The 18,863-nt window shown below is 42.4% G+C and overlaps 2 protein-coding genes across 13 annotated transcripts in view; one reads left to right on the plus strand and one right to left on the minus strand.

Moving 5' to 3' along the window:
- Positions 1-4,972: 4,972 nt before the first annotated feature.
- COPS4 (COP9 signalosome subunit 4) lies at positions 4,973-14,786 on the minus strand. Its single transcript, XM_082316010.1, has 10 exons — positions 14,409-14,786; positions 13,132-13,211; positions 12,194-12,345; positions 10,816-10,919; positions 9,795-9,948; positions 8,524-8,674; positions 7,944-8,114; positions 6,466-6,581; positions 6,014-6,098; positions 4,973-5,532 (listed from the first exon to the last, which is right to left on the minus strand). The coding sequence occupies exons 1-10, from the start codon at positions 14,480-14,482 to the stop codon at positions 5,399-5,401; spliced, it is 1,221 nt and encodes a 406-aa protein (XP_082172136.1). The 5' UTR covers positions 14,483-14,786; the 3' UTR covers positions 4,973-5,398.
- Positions 14,787-14,999: 213 nt separating this feature from the next.
- LIN54 (lin-54 DREAM MuvB core complex component) overlaps positions 15,000-18,863 on the plus strand; it is a 43,366-nt gene continuing 39,502 nt past the window's right edge. For 6 of the 12 annotated variants that reach the window (XR_014228477.1, XM_082314878.1, XM_082314890.1 and 3 more), the window contains exon 1: positions 16,238-16,326. The gene's annotated coding sequence lies outside the window, so the exon portion shown is untranslated. The other 6 variants (XM_082314884.1, XM_082314888.1, XM_082314886.1 and 3 more) reach the window with 6 other exon arrangements.

Consider the following 18,863-nt stretch of genomic DNA (forward strand, 5'->3'; position numbering starts at 1 on the left):
CAATATAGTAATCAATCTAAGAAAAACTCTACCTAGTCTACACTGCAAGCTTATATGAACTTAATTTGGCCCAAAGCCAAGGCACTGATTAACAGTAGGGGCACATTAGTTAAAAGCAGCTGGAGAAAGACCCAAATAAGTTGTTTGAAAAGCGAATGTTTAGGTCACGTTATGATTTTACAGGTTTTAAAGAGGTGAGTGATATGTTGTTATAGTTTAACATACGATAAAAGTTGAATAAAGCTACAGTTTTTCAAGTAGTTGTTACTATGTGTGAGGTTTGGCGCTTTTTTTTTTTTTTTATAGTATTAAATGGTTGTTTTGTCAGTCTTGTTATAAGAGGAAGAGTTCATTTACAGGTATTTGATTTAGACTAATGATTATTAGAATGGAGGGGAAGAATGTAAGTATGAATATTGTTGTTTTATTAGCATGCAGCACATAAAAGTAGCATGCTCTAGGTAAATATTCAACTTTGTTTCTCAGTTTATGTATTTTGGATTTTATATTAGGTGTCTTGAGATTTTTAAGAAGACCTGAAATAGCAAAAAGAGCTGGCAATAAAACTCTAGGCTGTTTGAATATATGTTTTTATTTTTCCATTGAATAAAATAATTTTTTTAAGTGTGACATGAATACACCTAGTTGCTCAGGCAATAAAAACTTTTTGGTAAAACAGCACAGAGCACCTTACTACTAGATTAGCTGTCCAGATTGGTTTTTAACATCATGTTAAAAAAAATGTAGAGGGATTTGCATGGGTGTTGTCTCCCTAATAGATGACTGACTGACATTTTTTTCAGGTTTCTTCATATAAATCCTTTTTACTAGATAAATGCAGTTCAATGTACTTTATTGAAAAAAATTGTAAAACCACCAAGACCTCATGAATCCCAAGTTCAGTCCCACACTATGCTTAGAAGTATACTATATATTGTTTTGAATTGGTCTGCAAAGCCCAGTGGTAGTGTTTACTCCCTTATTCTGAGTTAAGTCCTATTCTTGTCATTTTTTCCTCTGGTGGAGGGAAAACCGTCTGGTACCAAGTGACTCATTAGTTAAAGTACAGAAGTACAACCTAAGCCATGTGTGTGGGAAGCAAGCTTTGTAACATGCTTTGAGTATAGGAAAAGGCTCAAAAATCTAAAACGTCCAGCGGCTGATTAATTTGTTCTTCTGTGATTGTTATGGATGAACACAGTTTAATCACAAAATAAAACTGGGAACGTGCCGGTAGTCTTCCACAAGAGCTGAGGTCTCTACGTTGGTTATGTGTGTTTAGCTCTCCATCTAGTGGGGAAGCTGCTGGTTTTGGTTCCTGCATTAGGGCAGGCCCTGGCTGAAGCGGGAAGGATACCCGGGCCAGCAGTGGGGTGTGAGCTCAGAGGGGTTAGCGCTGCCCTGTTCACATGGTCTGTTAGCTGATCACCAAAGGTAATCCTGGTTTTGAGGCTAGAGTTGGCCACTTGGGTTTCTCCTCTCAGAAACGGTTCAGTAGATCTGTTTATTGCTTTCCAGAAGTCACTCCTGGCTCACAGGGAGAAAAGATACTCCACAAAGCACATGTGAGCACACCCTGTTACGGCTTTTTAGAACCATCTTCTCACTTAAGTAGCAGAGTGAAGCAGCAAATGCCCTAAACTGGGATGTATATGAATGCCGTCTCCATCTGCAAAGGGCATGCTCCCAAGAGAAGAGCTGTGCACAGAAGTCAGTGTGACCTGCTTTTCAAGATTAAAAAAAAAAAAAAAAAAAATATCAGTAAGACAAGAGAAAACCAACAGGTTCCAGACTAATAGTGACTATGCCCACATTTCTCTTGAAGGGAGAGAAAATTCTCAGCCAGTACCACTTTGAACAAGCAATTTTACTTGAAAATATGTGGTCAAAATACTCTTCAGCCTTGAAAAGGAACACCGTTTATGTCACCATTTTGCTCTTCCTTTTCTGATGCTGTTGGACTAAGATGTGCAAGAATACTTGGATAGTGAAGAATAACAACATAATTGGGTCTAAACTGACTTGATAGGTTCTTACTGAGTAGTAGTGGCAAGGCACCTTGAAAAAAAGACACCTTTATGAATCTAGGCAAGTATAACAAGTATAGCAAGTGTGCATGCTTTCTATGTTCTTTCCTGTATTAAAAAATTTAATAGCAAGTACTTGCTGATGTGAAACTATTGGAAACAGCAGTGATATGCTGTCACTCTGAGCTTGACATCCTGAAACCTTGTGAATTCCTTTCTTGAGGGATGTTTGCATTGTCATCCAACTTGGTTTTGTTTCTGTAAGCACTTAAAGAATTGAGAAGTATGAAGTTGCTTGGATCCAAGGTATGCAGCTAGATACACAACTGAGTGAATGGAGTTTCCAACAGAATGGAGAAAACAAAGCATAAAAGCCTCTGAAGGCTCAAATGTTTGTCATGTTTTTTAAATATCAACAGCAGAAATGGAAAGAGTAGTTAAGTCTATTAAAATTCTGTGAATGCCAATATCACTAAATATTTCCTTCCTGTTTTTTTTTTTAAAGAAAGTTACATAAGGTATTTACTAATACCAAATATAAAATTTTCAGGCTGCTATCTTTCCTATATCAGTTCCAGTACCAGGCAAATCCTTGTTGTTTTTTGTTTGGGAAATGGTGACTTCCTCTACAACTGTTGCTTTTGTATTTAGATGGTTCTGAAATAGTTTTTTTTTTTTTCTCCCAGATTGGAACAGTGAAATGAGTGAAATCTTGGCAATGAATATTTTGTTGCAACAGGGCTACATTTTTGTTACTGCAAAACCATGAATTCATCTCCTTGTAGGACTCAACAGATAAGAGCTTGTGCATCCAACATAACTCCAAATCCCTAAGTAACCTAAGTTTCCTGGGTCACTGAAGTATTCCAGGGCAAAAGAGAATATAAACGAAGTCAAAACATAAGTGATTATTTCTGGATAAACCAGGCAAACAATGAACCTGCTCTAAAGAAATGAGACAGGATGTCTGATCCTCTGTAGAACAGCTGTTAACCAAGGTTACACTGCAAATCTCAAGCTGTACTGGTATGACCAGTTAAGGGAGTGAATTTACCGTATTACTTGAAGTTTCTGTTTTAATCATGAAGTAAGTCACTTCAATGAACTGATCAAAAGCCTAATCACAAATTTTTGAATGGTAATTTTTTTTCTGATGAGACTAGATTAAATTACTACTCGAGTAATTACTAATTAGATACCGTGTATCTAACTGTCTTACACTGTTTACATAAATGTTTTGACACTATAGCTGCCTTTAAAGTAATTGGGAGAACTGAGAGGAAAAAAGGTTGTCTGGAAATAAAAAAAGAAGCTATTCAAGGACTAGCCAAAGCCAGCTCCGAGTTCTGACACTGTTGACTTGGAAAAAGCAGTACAGCAAAGATGCATACAGTGCACTTGGGACTCACTTGTGGTCAGCTTGGCTTTTACTGCCATTTACTGAAACACCAGCATCTCTCCTATAGCAAATAAATTATTTACATCTGCTGTACTAGAGGGTAATGCAGGAGGCTATTTAGTAAGACAGATAACCCTTGTGGGTATTGGAGGTGTGCATCCAGAGTGCCAGACACCAACCATAGTAGACAGAGACCCTTATACTGGACTATGTCAGCTCACACTGAAGGACAACAGCTACCCAACCTCTATCTGTAATAAGGATCTGGAAAATCTTCCACATCTGCTCTTTTACAGTAAACTTGCCAAGAGGTTGGCAGCTCCTTCCTGCTCCCACAACTGCTCTGTCACCACTTGCCCTCCCAGAGAAACTAAAGGATGCTACCAACTGGGAGACATCATAACTTACCTGGCCAGTTGCTTTGGGACTCAGAAATATCACCTGCTACGTTGACAAAAGTCCATCTCTATTTCAGGATGAACCACACTTCACTAGGCTCCTGGCTTTTCTAAAAATCTAACAGCACTACAAATCTAAATGCATAAACAGCTTTAAAAAAAGAAAAAAGGCAAAACAAAAATCAAGGCATTAGAGTTGTGGTTTAGGCCAAAACCTTTGACTCGAGAAGATGTCAACATCCTCCAGATTTTGAGACAAAAAGACTAGGATAAACATAGACTGAAAACTCAGTATTATTACTTGACTGAAATTAAAAAGGAGCTAAGGTAATTCACATCAAAGCTGGAATTACAACCTGAACAAGATCACCTCAAACTAAAAAATAATCTCTGGACAGGAAAAAGCTATTGATGAAACTCTCCATTACCAGAAGAGCTCTCTGTGAAAACCTCTGCAGCAAATCACACAATAAGACTCATGTATCTGGCAGATCATAAGGATGGGTAAAGAGTGCACAACTCCAGACTGATGAACATCACAAGGGCCGCTTTGATACTTTGGTGCGGTGCATAAGCATTTCAAGTTAGTCCTGCTTATCACATGACATCTTTACGTAGTTGTTGTATCTCATTATATAAGTAGTCTGCACAGCATTCTCCAGCCACTCCAGTTTCAGGTGTTTAATCTTTTGTCATGCAGAATCCCTACCTGTCAGAGTCTCTTATTATACCTCCAGTTCCAAAAAACCACTATGGATACTTTTGCAAAATTACCGATTCATGCTGACCTGGAAAATCAAACAAAGAACATGCTTGGCTTAACTTACTTGGCACGTGCTATGTTCTCATCGCTTACCATATCATTGTAACAAGCTCTCTTGGGAACACTGGAACACCTCATCTCTCAGCACAGACAACTCTGTACCCTGCTGCATCAATGCAGGAGAAGGATCAGTATTTCCTTCAGTTAAGATTTCAGATTTGTGTTTTATAAACACAGAAAAAGGAAAAAAGCTGTTTTTCATTTAACGTTTTCAGGGGCTGAAACTGACAATTCCAAAAATTCAACTTATTTCAAGTTACCATTTAAGAAAAAAAAAAACAAAACCAAAAACAAACAAACAAAAAAACCCAGGTCCCTGCAACACTTAAACCAAGTGGCTCATTCCAGCCTTTATTAGAATAATTACAACTAAAAGAAACATGGCACTTATATATTTTCACAGCATGACAAGCATCATAGGAAGTAATGGGCTACAAAGCTATAGCAATACAGTGGAAAAAAAATAAAATTAAATAAACCAAAACCAAAGCTTGCTGCAGACATTACAGCCTTTTCTATGTGGAAACCACAGCTTTCAGGACAGCAGAGTGCAGCGCAGAGGCAGCAACAGAATCATTCTATGGTCAGAGAACTGGGGGACTGTCACATCAAACATGGTATCACCTAATTGTGTCCTAAGCCAGAGTGAAAGCAGAAGGTGGGTTATTCATTTGCTTCACAGTCCTACTCAGCTCCCTTCTTCCAGCACAGCAGGCAGTTGATTGCCTCCATTCATACAATGGCTGCACAGTCACTGAGCCATCTGGGCCTCCATTGCCTGCGCTGTCCATTCTGGGGCTGTCTGACTTATCTTCTCCAGCAGGTTGTTAACCTGGAAACACAGTGACTGAATCTGCTTGTCCCAAGTTGGCAAAGCTTCACGAGCTAAAAAAAAACAAAACAAAACATACAAAACAAAGTAGGTCTTCGCAATTCCCTTGCCTTTTCAACTGCAACCTTTTCTTCTGCCACTGCCCACCTCACAGAGGAAGCCTTCCTTGCAGCTATATCATGCTCATTTCTGTATTCAAATGCTACAATGATTTTGGCTGTCTGTTAGAAGCCTAACTCCTGCATTGCAAAATAGAACTGAACAGAGAACTTCCTAGTGAACCTGTTCCTACAAGGAGACTGATGGAATAAATACAGTTTCTTGTGGGTAAGAGAATGCACAGTAGGGAGGGTGGGTCAAGTGTGGTCCTCCATTAAGGCAAACTCTGCCACCTCCTGGCCACAGCAAGACACAGCAAGCTCACTCCAGAAAGAAGATATTAAGAAACTTAATTTCCTTATCCTGTAATGCAGCAACTCAAAAAGCTCACTCTGAATGGTGCTGAAAAAAAAAAATTATTGTGGTCGAACTTACTCTCGAAATGAACAATTCCGTCAATCTGATCAATGAATCCATTCATGCGACCCTCAGTTATCATCTGAGAAGCTATCTTTTCTGCCTGAAATAATGAAGAGAGAAAGACATTAGAAACTACTTCCATTCTGAAAGAAGTTAAAAATTATTAAGACCTAATAGTGCTTATGGGTTTTTCAACATCTCCACACATTGAAGGTGGAAGGGAACCTACAGACAACACTAATTAGGAAATGATCAGACATACTATCAGTGGCATCTAACCCCACTATTTTTCAGTCCACATCGTGTACTCTTCCTTCTCATAAGATGTTCCAGATATTTAACCTTCCTCATAATATGGAATATTTAATTATTTCCTAATATTGAACTAATTTTCCTAATATTTACCACAGTTATTTTCTCATGTCTCTGATGCTCCTTGTTTTTACAAAGATGTAGAAAACTGATACCTTAGCTGCAGGGATCTCTAGTAATGCTCCAAGCTCTTCAAAAGTAATGTTGTTGTAAAGCTTGCTTGCAGATAGTAAGTTGTGTTCAATAACAGCTCTGTCCAGGATACTGGAACCTTAGGGGTTTGATGAGAAAAAAAAATCCATTACTATAGGTTTGAAATACTTGGTTTATATTGTACAGCAGACGGAAAACGCTTTTTTTCCCCAGGGTTACGTGTGCAGAAGGTCCAGATGCATCTGCCTTGCATCAGTGTTATGCTACGCAGAAGAAAGTGAACACAAAGAAATGGATGGCATGTGGTTGATTTTAAGACAGATAGCTTAAACCCTTGTAGTTAATTTCTAGAATAATCAAGTGGAGCCCTTGGTTTTGCTACAAGACTCAACATCTGAATTGAGGGAGTTTGACCTCCTGTGATCAGTTCCTAGTTTGCCAAATGGAAAGACCATTCCTTTTTTGGTTATTCATTACAGCTCTTAGGGATACAATTAACCTCTCTCTTACTGTGCTTGTACTGTGATAAACCCTCATCTAATTTCTTTCTTCTTGATTTAACAATTTAACTCATTTGCCCCTTAAGCTCTAGTTGAAGATAAGCACATTATTAAATACCAACTAACCTGCCTTCTTTAACTTATACAGACAAACAGTACAGGTTATAAATAAACAACAAATTGACCCAAGGAAATGACTGCAGCTTATTATTAGTAAATATCTTTACCCCGTTTTCACCTCTGCAATTACACAGTTGTTTATTTGTCCTTAATCAACAAGTACTGCTCACTAGGAAGGTCTTCCTGATTAAGAACTATTTAATGCTTATGTATTTTTCCACTTCAATATTATTCTAATTTAGAAAATTGAGACCAGTGTGTTTAGGATTCCAGTGAAGTCATTACTTCACATTATTTCTCACTGTTCAGAGATTCCAGGAAGAACAGAGCTAATAAGATGCCAGTGAGATGGATCAGAAAACAATTTGGAGACAGGGTGAGGTCAAAGTCATCCCCTCACTATCTGTCATCTTCCTGTCAAGTCAGGAAGCAGTTCAAACAAATTTACCATCCGCACAGACCATTTATGGCCTTACATGCATGTCACGTGTTTCTAGGCATCCTATTTATAATAGTGCTTTAGAACTGGAGAAGCTCAAAAGGACAGAGACTCCAAGTATGAGGCAAGGTTAGAAATACTGGGAGGTTGTCAATGAAGAGGCCCGTACATGGAGAGAGAAACAAGATTTTTATAAGTTATCTTCTAGAAGAGTATTTCAAAACCTTAATAGCCAATCAGAAAGATGAACTATGGCTAAGAAGCTTTACTAACGATGAGGGTTAACATGCTGGGAAATAATTTAAAAATAATCACATAAGCAACACTAAATTCTTTTCCATCACACTTCTTGACTGCATTGGGCAAATCTAACTCCTGTGGATGAACGCCTAGCATTATGAGGCTTTAGAGAAATACCTACCATCGGCTGTAGTTGCTTTCTGGTGAGGCATTAGCATAGCTGCAAACTCTTGCAGTTGATTTCCACGGATAATTCTGTCGAGATACATTTTCTCCAAGATCCCATAGGCTGCAAGCTGCTGGCATCTCTCATCCTTGAAGAGTGTAGCAAGCATGCGAGAACGCTGCTGTCCTAGGAGAGTCAAGAAGAATCCCCATAAATGATCACCAAAGCATTGAGTATTTAGAGGTAAATAACAGAAAGTTATCATCTTCTTTTTCTCAATACATGCAATTAACCAACAAAGCTCTACCAAAGAAGGAACTCGGTTGTGTTTGGTTCCAAAACACTGTCTGCCACTAACTTTCTTTTGTATCTTTAGCCAAGATGCCACCTTATCACTGGCAAAGACACAGAAGTAATCCAACTCTGAGTTAACAGTATGCCAGGTAATTTTGACATCATGCTCACAATTTTGGATTCCTCACCAAATCTTAATGACAAGATCCCTCCCCCACAAGTAATGCACAAGCTGACTTGCTTTGGGGGATATGAAATACCTATGTTGGTCTTTTATACAAAAATGTAACATATATTTTACCTGCTGATGCCAAAATAGTACAATGCAAAGCATGCTTCAATGCCTCCAGTCGCTCAGTTTCATGGACTATGCTCTTATAGGAGAGCTCGTTGTATCTTTGGGCAGCCTCAATGAACTTTCTTCTGTAATCAAGAACTCGAGCATAGCAAACCTAGAAAGAAAGAAAAAGAAAACTAACAGGGGTGGCTGCATACTATAGGTGTGTATGAATTGCCACATTATCATGTCAGCTCCTATAAATATTGCTCTACTGCATCCTAGGGAAATCTGTCTTTGAATGATTATCTTGACTTGTAAAGCCCTTGCTTTAAGCATCACGGAAAGCAATTGAAAGGCCATTTCCCAGCATTCTTCACATGTTAAACATTGCAAATATCTAAACGCGAGAAACTAAGCAAATGTAATATTGTACAGCTGATATTGCACTTACATAAGCTTCGCCTTCACTACTGACACTGACAGCTAGCACTTAGGTAGCAATTTATATGTTTCAAGCGTTTGCTTTTCCCTTTCAGTGCTGTAACAGCATCTGATATTTCTTCTCTCCCTTCCTTTGTGCTTTTCTAATGCTTACAGAAAATATTTACACTTCCAACTGAGTGCATGCTTTAAAACATAGCATGAGGGGAGAAAAAAAGAAAAGGGAAAACCAACAAACCAAAACCACCACACCCCGAGTTACAGCTCATGGCACATCTGCTTTGTGTTGTAGAATTTTAACCACCACCACACTTGATTGGTACTGTCACACTATAGTTATCACTGCTCATCCAGTTACTTAAGTGGTTTGAGAAATTAGTGTATGAACTATGTACACAGTAAACCCACAAATAAGCAGAAAGATCAGCAGTTACTTTACTACTTGAGACTTAAAGCTACTTTTATGGATGGGACTTACTATTTAATTACTGGTGGGGGGGTGGGGGGGGTGGGAGCTTCCGTTGTCCCTAATATTGGACATGATTTTTTTTCCCCGCTTAGATTTACAGACAAAGGTGGAGGCAATATTTCAACAATATTCCAGATCTTTTGAAGCCTAACTTTTATTTTCAGTCAGTAAACCTGCCATTTAAAGACCTTTACAGAGTTATCTCCAAATCACAAGGAATGAGCTGCTTAATTATTGCTAAGATGTGGCTCTCCCAAAACCATTTAGCTTTTCCGTTTTTCTCTTTTCTCATTATGAAAGTTTCAGTGGCATTGCATAAAAACATCTCAATGTGGAATCATCTCCCTTTAGAAAGAGAAAGCAATAAAGCAAGTTAGACAACCTTATAATGGATTTGCAGCTGTTCATTAGTTGATTCATTCTGAAGCAGGGAAGCTCGATTAATATAAGCTTCTGCTTGAACTGGGTCATCGTCCTCCAGATACAGCCTGGCAATTTTCAGGTAGGTCTCCAGTTTATAATCTACATTGTATTGCCTGTAGAGAAGCAGAAAAGCAAGTGCTCAGAGTTGCTCCACAACTACGCTGGCTCTTAGCTGTTCTAAACATCTATTATGCTTCTTAAGCACTTGGCTACATTTGCTTTATCCTGCTGTCTTCTTCCCTAACACCAAAATTAGTGCTCTCTGTTCAAGGTAAGGAAATTTGAGACGAACATCAATATAGAACTGGCTCCTACAAACACCAGTAGAAAGAATGCTGTCTACCAAAACATAAATGTACACTCTAATAATCCATTCTTAGTGGATTGGAAGTTTGCCATAAGTGGTAAGCCACTTGAGTTAAGAAGCAAACTTGTAGTGGAATAAATAGATGCTAAATAGGCAAAACCTATAGCAATTCCTTCCACATGCATACAAAGAGGATAGAAAGGACAGCCAGAGAAAAGTAACAGCAAGGGTTCTAGACTTAAAAAAAACCCGAAACACAAACCCACAAACAAACAAAAGCCTACAAAAAACCTCAACTGTATTTGTTAATATCCAATTTCAAACTCTGTCTTCATTTTGAACTGTAAAAGCAAACGCGTGGAAGAACTGCCACCTTTCAAGAACCTTTCAATAACCTAAGAAGCATTTTTGTAAAATACTACCAAAAAGGCTGTTTATCAACAAGACTAATAAATAGTGCAAAACTTCTGGTGCAGTATTTTTACCCACTAAACTGTTTACTGTAACGTACAGACAGCAAGCTATACTTCTGTCATCTGGCAGTAGTTCTGGCTTGAACTACTGAAACCCTGGGAAAACATGCAACCCCAAAATTCTCACTCACTGGTCTAGTTAAGTACAAAGGGAGCAAGTATATTTAACAACACAGAACTGTGTCCACCACAGTACTTACTTCTGCCCTGTTTCCAAAGGGATCCCCACCAATACTTGTGCTGCATTTCTCCAGTCTTCTTCTTTCTCATAGATTGATGCAAGATGTTGCCTTATTGACGCAACCTAAACAATAATAAAATATAGCAAACGCTATAAAAGTTGAATGATTCTGTATTAACTTTCACAGTATTTGTTCTTGTTCACGAATCACCTCAACCGATACCCCAGCTCCACAGATGCAGAAACCTGCACACACGCAACTCTTCCCACACGAGGAGTTCCTTCCACACCAGGATCCTGATTCCTGGATCAAGCTTTAATACTAAGCTTTTTAAATATGAGTGCTGATTTGAAGCATTTCCATTTAAGCTTGTGACAAGATAAAAGGAGTGTATCTTCAGGGAGTGATAACCTTTTATAAAGCTTTTAAAAGATGAAATGGGGCTTTCAAGAACTGGAGCACCAAGATCCACAAGCCATTTCTTGCAGTTATACCTCATATCATGCCTGTGAGATATGAATGAGGTGAACTATGATTAAATCCTAATGCAGAAACTTCTACTTTGTAGAGTAGCTGTCAGCAGGAAAAATATCAGTGCTTACAATCTGGGGTTTATAAGCAGAAGTGTGGTTAAAAAAAATCATCTGATGTCTTGGATTTAATTTATGCATAATCATTATAACATATAGGCAAGCATGTTCAGTTAAGACTTAGAGTAATAGCTACTTAAAAAGACAAAACATAAAGAGAAGCAAATACAAATCATTGCAGAAACTGCCTTGCTTTTCTTCTCAAATACTAGATCCTAAAGGCTTTTTATACAAACATCTTCTGTAAGAACTCTCAGATGATCATGAATACTCATACAACAAACCCAAGAACTGAATTGAAAAAGAACTGCAGCACATTCAGTAGTTAACTAGAATTGGGATTTCAAGAAAACATTTTTTCCCGGTAAAATGATTATGGCTAAAATACACACACAGAGATACTTATTTTGAAACAAAAGCTATTTGTCAAGATGCTTCTCTCTTTACATCACCTGCCTGTTCTGTTAGTTGGGTAAAATGCAATACAATGAGTACCAGTCTGTCTCTTGACAGTACCTCCAGTAGCTCAAGTATTGTTTCATTGTAAGAAGCCATTTTCTGGTAGCAGAGGAATTACATGCCCAGGATGTCTGATGAAGAGATGAAGTCTGTATTCTTTGCACGGTCCCAAATACTTTCTGCATTTAGCTCAGGTTTTGCATGTACAGGAATGCAAAATTGTACTCTAAGTACGAATATCTGTTTTGAGCAGCTTTTTTAAAGACTTAAAATAAGTCAGCAGATAAGGGAAAAAAGAAACAAAACCAAGCCCACAAACCAAAAACCCATCGTCATCGATCTCTCACCTGCTCTTCAAATGAAATAACTCTAGGCTGTATCTTTTCCAAGGTGAAGTGGTAAATTTCTTTGGCCGTGCTGTCAGGAAGACTTGGAAGATGGGTACAGAAGTCTGTCAGTAGCTGACGTGAGATGACTAGACTGACATTCTCATTCACCACTGGTTCAGAGACGCATGGAAGAAAAACACAAGATGGATGCAATGCTTGTCAGTGCCTTCACTGTAAGTGATCATTTGCTTCTATATTAAATTTGAATATTTTAAATCTGTATCCAAGTGAAGGGTTTTTTTTTTTTCTTTGTTTTTAAGAGGTGAATTTTTTTCTCTCAGAAAGAGTTTGTTTACACTAGAGGTCACCAGAGTTCTAACCCCTGACAGATCATAATGAATTTCTCACTTTGATTTATAGTTTAGAGAGATGTTTCATTCTGAATCACTGTTCTGTTACTGAAACATCTTGGACAAAGTAAACTTTTAGGCTAAATTTCACTAAGTTTATTCTCAACTTTAAAAAATTACAACAGGTGTAATTTATAGAGGTATTCAATAATCCAAACATCCAATACAACACAAAAAAACCCTAACCATTTCTTTTTGACAGTTTTTCAGACTAACTTGAGATAGGGGAAGAAGGGGGCTGTTAGTTTAAATACTGCTTGGCATCCAGTACCAATTTTAGCATTGAGAGACTACTTTATGTTTTCACCTTCCGACACTGTCACACTGACAGGTTGGAAAGTTGTAATAATTTACAAAGCTTACAAGTCCATTCTCCCTTAACTTCTGAACGTGGAGATGATGGTTCATCTTCTAGTTGTGTTTTGAGTTCCAATAGGACCAAAATATAACGTATTTACATAGCCTCACGTAGAGCTAACAAATATGCAACCCCACAGACCTCTGGACTTCACTCAGTGTGCAACCGATTATACCAGATGCACTTACTTGCTTCTACAAAAGCTTTCAAAGCTTCAAGTTGTTCTACACCGGACAGCTGAATGGCTTTTTCCAATATTTGACGATATCTGTCCACAGATTAAAAAAAAAAAAAAATTAAAAAAATCGCAGGGCACATTTTTTCAGGAACAAGTTCTGTTTCTTTGTTTATTTTCTATGTCAGAGCCCTACTTTTGCCTATATTTTCTATACCTTTAAAATGTCAATTTTCCAAAGTATTTGTGCTCAAATGTCAGGAACATCCACCTGGAATTGGTATCTGGCTCTTTTTAAATGCCAGGACTAGATTCTCTGATAACATAGCTCATCATTTGTTATCTGTGAACATATGTGCAATTTTGAAGGTTAAAAAAAAAGATATCACATCCCTAGCACAGTGCACAGAAAAAGTAAGGAAAACTATATCGCTCATAGCTTAAGATTAATAAAGTTAGTCAAATGTTCAAAATGCCATATTCAACGAGAATGAGAAACAGTGTTGGGAGTGGGAAGTAAATAGTATGTTATGGCCACTTGAAACGAGCACAGGCACAGACTATGCATTTTTAAGTGTTTATTCCTGCAAAAATAGCAACTCCAGTTTTCATGCTTCATAAAGCTAATTAAACTCTGCCTGGGCTATAGCCTCACTGTGTGCAATACTGATCAAGTACCAAATTCATGCTGAAGCCATATTTTGAGGGGAACATTTCCAAGTTTTTACACGAAACTCGTAAAACTGAAGCAATTCCTCTAGAAAATAAGCAACTGGACTAGAACTCAAAGAATTTCAGTTGACTGATCAACATCTGACTGAACCCTCGGGGGAGAGAAAATCTGACACATTGCACTGTGAGTAGCTCAAACCCCAAGGTTTGCCATCCAAAATACCCACCCAATGAAAATAATAATAATAATAATGAAGTTACTGACATATCCACAGCAGTCGAGGAAAATATATTCCCCGACCTATCAATTTCGCGCAGCCGATGGGCAGACACGAGGGAGCTACGGCGAAAGGCTAAGGCCCCGCGCGGGCGCCTGCGCTATGACACCACCAGCACAGAGCAAGCCGTGGTTAGAAACGAAAAATAAATAAAAAAAGACAGAATCATCAGGTGAAATCTTTCTTTCTTTCTTCTTTTTATTTAAAGAAGCGCGGCCGTTGGGCAAGCGCCGCCTCGCCCGCCCAGGGCACGGGAGGCCCCGTCCCCCCCAACGGCCGTAACCCCGACGGCCGCTCACCCGGCTCGCCCCGCCACAGGGAGGCCGGCGCCGGCACTCACTTGCCCGCCAGGTCCTTGTGAGAGCCGCTGGAGTTCATCAGCTGCGCCAGGTCCTGCCTCACCGCGGCCGCCATCTTCACCAACCCGCCGCCGTCCCCCTCGCGCGCCGCAGACCTCCTCCTACCACAGAGCCGCGCTGCCGGCAGGCTAGAGGGGCTGCCGCGCCGCGGTGTCACGTGGCAGGGGGAGTCCGCGCGGGCAGAGCCCGGCCGCAGGGATAAAGCTCGGACGGGCCCCACGCGCGCCTCCCCCCAGGGCCGCCGGGCGACACTTATAGAGACATATACGTATATAATCGCGTGCAGGTGTGCGCGCGCGTCGGCGGCCTCAACTCGGGGCAAGGCTAGGTCCTCCTCGAGTGGCGCGCGCGGCCCCGGAAGCGGGCGGCTCGGCGCGGGTGGGGCGGAGCGGCGCGCGCGCGGGGCGCTGCGCCGGCGGTTGCCAGGGCGGCGCGGCGCAGTATTATGGGATGCGGCGGGGGAATGGCGCGGGGCGCGTGATTTTGAACAAACACGGCGGCTTCGTCGCGGGCGCTGCCGCGGCCGCGGCAGCGGAGGAGAGGAGAGGGGAGGGAGCCGGCGGGGGCGCGAGGCGCGGAGGGCGTGCGGCGACGGTGGCGGAGAGAGGCATCGGTAGCGGTGGAGGAGGAGGAAGAAGAGTGCCCGCCCGCCCGGTGAGTGTGAGGGGCGGGAAAGCGGCGGCGGGAGGACGAAGAAGGGGGTGCGGGCACGGCCCCGCTGGCGGGGGGGGAGCGGCGGAGCCTGGGAGGGAGCGGCGGAACGCTGACAGCCGCCTCCCGCCGGGAAGGTACAGGCCCGGCCTCGCTGGGCGCGCTCCCCGCGGTGGGGCGGGCTCCCGGGCGGCCCCGCCGACCTCCCCGGGCTTGCGGGGACAGCCGTCCCGGCCGCCCCTCCGTCGCGGGGGATGCCCGCTTGGCGGATCTCTTCACCGCTGCTCGCTGGGATCAGTTGCACCCAAAGCTGCAGCAGAGCGGTGGGGTTAAAACGGACCTGGGGAGTGGCGGGGGGCCGGCGGTGAGGCTTCCTCCTCGGACCGGGGGTGTGTGCGGGACCCACCGCCGCCCTCTTCCCTGCCGGTCCGGAAGCAGTTGGGGTCTGGTGGCGGGGCGGGCGGGGGGGGGGGGCGCCCCGCGGGCGGCGGGGAGGCGAGGCGGGGCGGGGCCCCTGGGCGGCGCGGCGGGGGCAGGTGTGGCGGGGGCGGGCCGCGGGGGGCGGTGGTGACGGGGTGAAAATGGCGGATCTTTCGAAATACGGTGGCGGCCGCTGACGGAGCCCGGCGGCTCCTGGCCGCCCCCGCGTCGCCCGCCGATGAGGTGAGGCCCCGGGGGGCGCGCGGGAGTAACGGTCGCGGTGGCGGGGGGGGCGGCCGCTCGTCGTCGCGCGATGCCAACGGCCGCGGCCGCTGGGGCTCGCCTCGCTGGGCCTGGGGCCGGCGGGCCCGGCTTCTCTGGCCCACGGGGCACCGCATCGGGCGGTGGGGAGCCCTCGGGGACGGGCGGTCCCGGGGCCCTGGCTGTGGCGACGGCGGGACGCGGTGGCGGCTGGCTTAGGCCTGGGGACGCTCTCCTCCCCAAACTTGCCGGCGTGGGCCGCCGGAGGGGACTGGGCTGCCGACTGAGGACCTGCCGGGGCCGCGCCGGGCTTGGTCCGGGGTGAGGACGTCCTGCCTTTGTCTGCGGGGGTGCTCGCTTGGGCTCTGCCCTGCACAGTGGGGTGCGGCGAGAACGGCATAGGGTGTTTTCCATGCTTCCTTAACTCACCAAGGTGCGAGGGCGCACCTGTGCCTTCAGCGTGCTGCTGCACCGCCGTGGACAGCCTCCGAGTTCGAAGTGAATTTAGCTGGACCATCTTTTGGGATAGTCCCAGCTTCTCTGTTCATCGCTCTTGCTCGTTACGAGGTATATTGGCGGTCAGAATGTGTTATTAATTATTTGTGACCTTGACTTTGAAGCACATCGTGTACTAATTACATAACGTTTGGTATGGAGGTTTTGAGTTCTGGAAAGCACTGCAGCATTGAGAGCATGTGAAATTGTCCACTGGAACATAGTGTGAACAGGAGGAAAGCTCTCAGACCTTAAGATTTGAAGTGAAGAAAGAACAGATATTTAAATGATCTTTCATTAGGTTCACAGTTGCTTGAAATATATTGCAGTTATTGTAGAGAATACCGAATATAGAAAAATAACTTGGAATATTCTTTGCAATGTTTACATAAAGCTGGCAATAACAGGCAATGCCTTGTGTGTGTGGTTAGCTTATTCACAATAGCTTTTTGGAGGCAAGAAGAATAGTGGGTTATCGGCTGAGAAGATTTCTTCTGTCAGGGGAATCCTTTCATAAAATAAAATGAATTAGACTTGTCTGGTTTTTATTCCCCAAGACATCCAGTTTACATATGCATCGGCAAGTGGTAACTGTTGGTTACATGCCTTGTACAGACCTGTATCAACCTACAGAGAGATGTATGGCTGTATTGTTCTGTAGGCCAAGCACTCTTAAAAGCTGTCTTGGAGAGCATGTTAGAAAATACAGCCCAGCTTCTCTAATGAGTTAAAAAGGTACTCCATGTTTGTTGTAATGCGGTAAGTTTCAAAAGTTAGTTATGCAAGGTTGATTGTTCAGATTATGTATCAAGAACTATCTGCTGTTGTTTGGTTTGCTTATACTTCTGTATAGCTCAGATAGTTTGTAACTGAATGCCCTGAACAGTTCAGCTAGAATTCTCAAAAAGCTTTAACTGGTTTCAGGTTGAGTATCTGCTAACCACAGGTAAATTTGAAGTGTGGTGAAGAAGAGTGCTGTCAGATTTCAGCCTTAGAGACACTGTTATCTCATATGTTGGGATCTCTTTTATTTTAGGTTTTGAAAAGCAGTCAAAGCCCCTTAGATTCTTTTCCCTTACACTTGTTTGAAAAATATTTTGGGGGAGAGGAAGTAAGGTAGATTGGGGGGGGGGGGGAAGGCATGTTTTGATTTCTGCTTCAGCAACAAACTGCTTCCTTATCTGTCACTTGGTCTGGTTGTGCTTCTGCTCCCTTCCTGTGCTATAGAGGTAGCGCTTTCTTACTTAATGTGCTGTTAGAAGCACATCTTAATGGCCTACAGAACTTGTATACTACGATGGTGGGATTCATAACAAATACATAGGGGACAAACTCATGGTTGTTTGGTTTGGTTTTGTTGTTGTTTTTGGTTTTTTTCTTTCTTAGCTGCAGGAGCTCGCAATAGGAAGTAGAAAATGTTTCTTGAACTCTTGATCAAGAGTTTGTATTTTGCCAGGCCTTACATTTGAGTAGCTTGGTTTCCTCAGTTGCTTAAAAAAATGGTAAACAGCATGTGGCTTTCAGTACAGCCTGTGACGAGGCTTGCTCATTTGACAACATTAGAAAACATAATAGCTTTACTTGTACGAGAAAGAACAAGACTACTGGAATAACCCCTTGATCAGTGATAGCTGCACATGGCTACATGATGTGAGAGATTCAGGCTTCTATTCCAGATCCAGATGTAGATTAGTGGCTCCTTAACTCCTCCAACTTGTGTGTCATTCCCCTTCACAAGCCATACTTCTGCAATCGAACATGTTGCTGCCCACATGAGGGTTATGTCCTTAGTTTTGGGCTCTGCTCTGATCTATTGTATGAGTTCCAGGTACATACCCAAGCCCCATCTCTGTGGTCTGGCTGGGTTTTTTTTTCTTCCTTAGGAGTAACAGCAGTTTCTGCTATGGACTCAAGAAGCCTATCGGAAGAATGTTTTGGAAACTTCTTTAGAGGAAACCATTGTTTCTGTGAGAAGCTTTTTGGGGTCTTTTTTTTTTTTTCCCCCCCCCCATTATTTTTATCAAAAAGTTTCCAGTGGTCTCAGGTCTGCCTACATAGCTTAATCTGCTCTCCCCCCCCCAAATATTTGAATGAAGCAGGAGACACAATCTACAAAAAAAATGAAAGCTTTCTGTTTTAAAATCTAGTTAATTGTTAATATTGTAGTGTCTGAGCAGAGCTTTCCTGGCAGCTTTTATAGTTTTGTACTTGCTTTCAATGTTTTTTTCCTGAGTGTTACTCTCCCATTTATTTGGGAGAAGATGTGGCTATGCACTGCTGTAATCCCATGAGTACTTGTTGTTGCTTTGCTTGTGAGGAAGATGGCTCTGCTCTTCCCTGGCAGCTTCTTCCTCTTCCATGCTTTTCCCTACTCTTGTGCTTTGTAAGCACTTAAGCAGCTACACGTAGGCCACAGTTAGACTGATCTGCATTAAAACTAACCTGGTTTTTGTTCTAGGTTGGAGTGAATCTACACAAAATAGCCTGACAGTCTAGTGTTCTGCCACCACTGAAAGAGTTGATTGTACTCTTCCCCTTCCCTCTGTGCAGGGAGCATAAATGCCAACCTGGGAGGGAGGTTCCTGGGTTTCCCCAGCCCCCTGACCCAG

The sequence above is a fragment of the Platalea leucorodia genome (assembly GCF_965183815.1).
Source record: "Platalea leucorodia genome assembly, chromosome: 6".
NCBI lineage: Eukaryota > Metazoa > Chordata > Aves > Pelecaniformes > Threskiornithidae > Platalea > Platalea leucorodia.